This window comes from Gobio gobio (genome assembly GCF_949357685.1).
Source record: "Gobio gobio genome assembly, chromosome: 1".
In the NCBI taxonomy this organism is placed as follows: Eukaryota; Metazoa; Chordata; class Actinopteri; order Cypriniformes; family Gobionidae; genus Gobio; species Gobio gobio.
The window spans coordinates 76,064,137-76,070,782 of record NC_137097.1 but is presented as its reverse complement, the minus strand read 5'-3'; the positions used below and the strand labels follow the sequence as shown (position 1 = coordinate 76,070,782).

At 40.0% G+C, this 6,646-nt stretch overlaps 1 protein-coding gene across 1 annotated transcript in view; it reads right to left on the bottom strand.

Annotated features, from left to right (window-relative positions):
• Positions 1-481: 481 nt before the first annotated feature.
• Positions 482-6,646, bottom strand: part of LOC307135851 (uncharacterized protein) — a gene marked incomplete at its 5' end in the record, with an annotated part of 28,556 nt that continues 22,391 nt past the window's right edge. Inside the window, 5 exons of the mRNA XM_079832547.1 lie at positions 482-1,114; positions 3,710-3,828; positions 3,910-3,932; positions 4,011-4,241; positions 4,720-4,815. Coding sequence (XP_079688673.1) covers positions 633-1,114; positions 3,710-3,828; positions 3,910-3,932; positions 4,011-4,241; positions 4,720-4,815 — 951 coding nt within the window. The 3' untranslated portion in view covers positions 482-632. The remainder of the gene's footprint in view (positions 1,115-3,709; positions 3,829-3,909; positions 3,933-4,010; positions 4,242-4,719; positions 4,816-6,646) is intronic.

Sequence of the window (6,646 nt, the reverse complement as noted above, 5' to 3'; positions counted from 1 at the left end):
AAACAAAAAACGTAAAATTAAAGTAAAATTTCTTAATTCAAACAAGGAAAAAAATCTGTAAAATTATTGCTTTTTACTAAAACTTTTAATGTAAATTTCTGTAAAATTATTGTTTTTGCACTTTATTTGAATTAAGATATTTTACTTTAATTTTATGGTTTTTGTTTGGCAGCCGCAGCTGCCGGTCATTTACCTTCTTTTTACCATTTTTCTTTTTTTTTTACAGTGAACACATCCGGCCTTTTCCCAGAGAGAGGAGAGGAGACGCACCAGCTCAACATCACTGACACTGTCTATCACTTACAGCAAGCCAATATTCATGGAGGAAATAAACAGGCAAAAGTTTGGACACCTTTCTGTTCTTTATTATGGTAATTTATTCATCCTATGTTAGTCATGGGGATCAGAAACTGTTTGATTACACACATTCTTCAAAATATCTGCTTCTGTGCTCATCAGAAGAAAGAAACTCATACAGGATTAGAACGACATGAGGGCGAGTGAATGATGACAGAATTATCATTTTTGGGTGAACTGTCCCTTTAAGAACATTTCTGAGAAGTTTTACACACACAAACATAGATCACTGTAAAAGATGAAATCAGCTCGATCCAGATCTACAGGTGTAACGTTTACTGACTATTGACCGGTAAGATCCTCAGAGAGGAAAAACAACAGAAGAATGGAAAGAGTGTGTAAGTGAAGGTGGTTGTGAATGTGTGTAGATGTGTGTTAGTTACAGGATCAGAGAATGACACCGTTCCTCCGTCATAGTCCAGATCAACTCTCACACGATCAAGATTCTGTTTAACAGGAAAACCAAACGCAGACAGTTCGTACTCCACACTCCAGACATCAGTGTTAAAGAAAACACCTCCCTTCCTCTGGTTTGATGCTGTAGTTACTCCAAGACTCCAGTATCGACTCTCTTTAACCTCCACATCCCAGCGGTGTGTTCCTGAGTTAAAACCCTCTGAACCCAGAACACACAGACACTTATCAAATCTCTCTGGATTATCAGGAAGTTGTTCATTCCTGATGTTTCTCACACTGGTCAGATCATCAGACAGGACGAGATCTGGATGAGCCGTGTTTGGATCCAGAATCACAGGAGCTGATGAGACACAATCAACAGCTGCTTTTATTCTGATCTTCATATAATGATCAAGAGTGAACCAATCACAGATTATTATGAATTATGACACTCGTCCTGATCAAACACATCAGACATTTTCCTCTGATCACTCTCAGTGTTTTTAGTTACACACTCATTGTTTCAGGTAAAATGGGCCACTGTTTCAGGTAAAATGGGCCGCTGTTTCAGGTAACCAATGGGCCACTGTTTCAGGTAAAATGGGCCGCTGTTTCAGGTAAAATGGGCCGCTGTTTCAGGTTACCAATGGGCCGCTGTTTCAGGTAAAATGGGCCGCTGTTTCAGGTAAAATGGGCCACTGTTTCAGGTAACCAATGGGCCACTGTTTCAGGTAAAATGGGCCACTGTTTCAGGTAAAATGGGCCGCTTTTTCAGGTAAAATGGGCCGCTGTTTCAGGTTACCAATGGGCCGCTGTTTCAGGTAAAATGGGCCACTGTTTCAGGTAAAATGGGCCGCTGTTTCAGATAAAATGGGCCGCTGTTTCAGGTAACCAATGGGCCACTGTTTCAGGCAAAATGGGCCACTGTTTCCGGTAAAATGGGCCACTGTTTCCGGTAAAATGGGCCACTTTTTTAGGTAAAATGGGCCGCTGTTTCAGGTAACCAATGGGCCACTGTTTCAGGTAAAATGGGCCGCTATATCAGGTAAAATGGGCCACTATATCAGGTAAAATGGGCCACTGTTTCAGGTAAAATGGGCTGCTGTTTCAGGTAAAATGGGCCGCTGTTTCAGGTAAAATGGGCCGCTGTTTCAGGTAACCAATGGGCCGCTGTTTCAGGTAACCAATGGGCCACTGTTTCAGGTAAAATGGGCCACTGTTTCAGGTAAAATGGGCCGCTGTTTCAGGTAAAATGGGCCGCTGTTTCAGGTAACCAATGGGCCGCTGTTTCAGGTAACCAATGGGCCACTGTTTCAGGTAAAATAGGCCACTGTTTCAGGTAAAATGGGCCACTGTTTCAGGTAAAATGGGCCGCAGTTTCAGGTAAAATGGGCCGCAGTTTCAGGTAAAATGGGCCGCAGTTTCAGGTAACCAATGGGCCACTGTTTCAGGTAAAATGGGCCGCTATATCAGGTAAAATGGGCCACTGTTTCAGGTAAAATGGGCCGCTGTTTCAGGTAACCAATGGGCCACTGTTTCAGGTAAAATGGGCCGCTGTTTCAGGTAACCAATGGGCCACTGTTTCAGGTAAAATGGGCCGCTGTTTCAGGTAATCAATGGGCCACTGTTTCAGGTAAAATGGGCCACTGTTTCAGGTAAAATGGGCCACTGTTTCAGGTAACCAATGGGCCACTGTTTCAGGTAACCAATGGGCCACTGAATTGTACTAGACATGTGCAATTAATGTGGGAAACAACAAATACTCTGAACCCCAAGTGGATTTACACAAACTGAGAAAGTCAAAGCGTTAGGTTGTGCCCCGCTCTCCCCTATATATATATATATATTTATATACACACACACACTGTATTATTCTATATACTGTAACACATTAACATAATATATTTTCCCATATATTTTTCAATATATAGACCATAAATATATGGAAATAGAAGGGATATATAAGCAAAATAATATAAGGGATTTTGTAAAAACTACTGTTCACTCTTTTATATTTCTGGTTGGGAGTAATTGAACGGCTACAGGATGTCCGGTCAGAACATTATGTCTCACACCAGTCTGTACTTCAAGATTATTTATTCGGTTACGCATGCGTCTAACTTGTATGAATAACATGCTGGTATATGTTCCCTGAGACACTTTAAAGTCTATACAATACAAGCGCAGCATCAAATACTTTACTGATAAAGAACACAGTGAGATTATATGGCATTAATACAAGGTATTTACGCAACAACATAATGTGCAAACCAAATTTTTACTGTAAACATTCACGCTGAGTGCGCGGCAGCGCTCTTTCCTGTCTCTTAGCAATAATCTCTAATGACGCGAAATACTTACAATCAGTTGCGCGCACAATCCACAAAACTGTTAATGGCACTTCTGGCTAATAAAAATGTTAATACAATCACATCTCTGCAGCCTCCCTCACTGATATCTTGTTTACAACCCATTTGTGAAGGGTGGACTTTTGTACAGATTTAATGATGTGCTCAAGGTAAATCTTATCAATATATTTTATAATATAACAATATGATTTTTAAGAACATTCTTTATAAGATTTCGAATTCTTCAGTTTTGTCTTAAGAAACATTAGAAAAGTAGCAATTTATGGAATACAAAATATTCTTCACATTTTTCCTAAAGTTACAAAATAAGAAATAATTTTATGTTGTGAATCTGAGGTGATTATGAAATTAATAACTTTCTCCATGATCTCGAGAGACTGTCAATAGTTCCTCTAGTAAAACCATCATAATGGAAACTCTTTGAGGATCTTAAAAACACATATGAAGTTCATTGAGTTCACAATATTATATTTGAGCTTCAGTGTTTCAGTCTGAAGATTCACAAGAATCACATGCTTTTGTGTCATGAGAAACCCATGTGTGATTTCCAGTGTGTGTGTGAGAGCTCAGATCTTCTCCAGACTCACTGTATTGGACGATGTCCTGCATCTTCTTCCAGACTCTGAACGGCAGGTTGCCCAAGTACCGTGGCACATGAATCAACGCTCCAGAAGCCATCTGTGGATCCGGCTGTGAGATCTGGACTCTGGAAGAACATTCAGGAGTCAGAACTGCAGTGGCTTTGGATCAGAACCAGAGAGACCAGAGACACCAGCAGATCACTCACCTTTCCATTGAGACTGGAAACTCCTGCAGAACAAACACACCATTGATCATCAAGAACTCAATCAATCAATCAATCAATCAATCAATGCTGTGAAATCAGACCTTCAGAAAGCAGGCGTCTTTGGCTTTCATCATCTCCTCCATGTCTTTGATTGTGTGTGAAAGAGCTGAGATGTGTGTGTTCATCTCCTCCAGCTTCTCCTTCATCATCTGCTTCTTCTGCTCCTCTTCCTCCCTCAGTGCAGTGATTGTAGCTTCTTCTTCATCTCTGAGAAACTGATGAAGCTTCTCAAACTGCTGTTTAATCTGACGCTCTGTGTGCTCAGCTTGAGACTGAAATCACATCACATTCACTTCAATCATCTCAAAGAACTGATTCTGGAGCAGCATGAAGAGTGAGTGGGGGAATGTGTGTTAGTGAACTACAACTTTAACTTTCTGACGCACTATAACTGTAGTAGTAGATGTTCTGTGTGTGTAGTGTGAAAATAAACATTATCAATCAAATCCTCAGGTAGAAGCATAATGTTGTGCTAACAGGTTGTTGCACTCATGAATATTAATCACATGATCTGCATTCGCCCAAACTAATGAGCTAAAATGAAAATGCACAAGGTGAGCACAAGCCAATGGGATTAGCTCTGGTGCATTAGTCCCGCCCACTGCTGAATAACCAGCTGACAGAGATCATCATTATACACAAACTGTGTGTGTGTGTGTGTGTGTGTGTGTGAGTCAATAAAGGAACATGTAATTATGTCAAATCAGTTCTAATCAAACTTGTAAACATGACAGTTGACTCAATCCTCACCTTGATGTGTTGAACTGTTTTCTTAAACTTTCCTTTAATGTTTTTTTTGTGTTTGAGTTTCTCTTGTAAAGACTTCACTGCTGTTTTGAGCTCCTCCTGGGATTTAAAGAGAAAATCAAGTTCAAGATACTAGAAATGTCTGTGATATGATTGTACATTTGTTACCTGAGAGATTGTGTTTATCTACTGTGTGTAGACATGTTTGTGTTCCAGATGGGTGTTAATCTGTCAAAGACTGTGATTGGTCCTGCCAAGCACCTGACCCTGATATGTTTTGTTTCCAGGCAAGACTTAGAGAAACTCGTTCATGCTTTTATCACCAGTAGGGTGGACAATTGTAATGGTCTTCTCACTGGCCTTGCCAATAAGCCCATTAGACATCTGCAGCTCATACAGAACTCTGAGCAGAACCAGAACACATGACCATATCACACCAGTCCTCAGGTCTTTGGCTTCCAGTTACATTTAGGATCGATTTTAAAGTACTATTACTTGTATATAAATCACTCAATGACCTAGGACCTAAAAATATTGCAGATATGCTGATTAAGTACAAACCCAACAGATCACTCAGATCATCAGGATCAAGTCAATTAGAAATACCAAGGGTTCACTCAAAGCAAGGAGAGTCTGCGTTTAGCTATTGTGCCAGCCGTAGCTGAACCAGCTTCCTGAACAGATCAGATGTGCTCCAACAATAGACACTTTCAAATCCAGACTCAAAACACATCTGTGCACATCTGTCCAGACTCAAAACACATCTGTGCACATCTGTCTAGATTCAAAACACATCTGTGCACATCTGTCCAGACTCAAAACACATCTGTGCACATCTGTCCAGACTCAAAATACATCTGTGCACATCTGTCCAGACTCAAAACACATCTGTGCACATCTGTCCAGACTCAAAACACATCTGTGTACATCTGTCCAGACTCAAAACACATCTGTGCACATCTGTCCAGACTCAAAACACATCTGTGCACATCTATCCAGACTCAAAACACATCTGTTTAGCTGTGCATTTACTGAATTAGCTGTGCTACTGTACTGATTGCACTTTAATTTATGTTTCAATTTAACCCTGTTTTTATTTTTATTTTTATTATTTTGTTCAGGCTGTCTGGGTGGAAGAGGTTGAGAGACGGGAGCGCGATAAATCGAAATCCCTCCGGCGCGAGGACGATCCGTTTAGATCTGCTCTGACGGATAGATCTGTATAGCCCTGGTGGTTCAGTCCAGGAAGATTTGTCTGTAAGGGTAATGTATAAACGCACAGTTACCTGACAAATACTTTTAACGTAAACCTGACTCTCATTTTTCTTCCACTCCAGATAAGGATTATACTATATATATATATTTTTATTTTATTCACTTACAAATATTTTAATTAAATTTCTGTGTAAAGCACTTCGAATTGCCACTGTGTATGAAATGTGCTATACAAATAAACTTGCCTTGCCTGATATAAGGACCGCCCCAAACACTCTTCTGCTGCGTCCACAAACCTAGGCATGACTTGTTGCCTCGCTGCCTTATCAGACGTCATCGTTTGAGTAAAAGTGTCGTGCCAGAGAGATTGTTAGTGTTTAGTGAAACTGGGAGAGTGTTTGTTACGTTTGATACTCCAGTTTTTCTGACTATTGCCCTGGTTGCCGATTCTGATTTGCTTGCCACAAAACTTTGTTTATACATTTGTAAATATTTTTGTAAATCATTTTTGTCTAATTAAGGGGGGTAGGGGGTTTGACGCCAGTTAATTTGTACCTCTTTTACACTTTGTTTATGGGAGTTGGGGAAGTTAACTGTATTTTTGTTTTCTTTAATTTAGTTTCTAAAAAGAAGTTTGTTTTGTTTGTTATTTTGGCCTTGTCTACCCCTGAAGCTAAACCCTTATTGTTAATAAAACACTTGTTATTCGACTTCT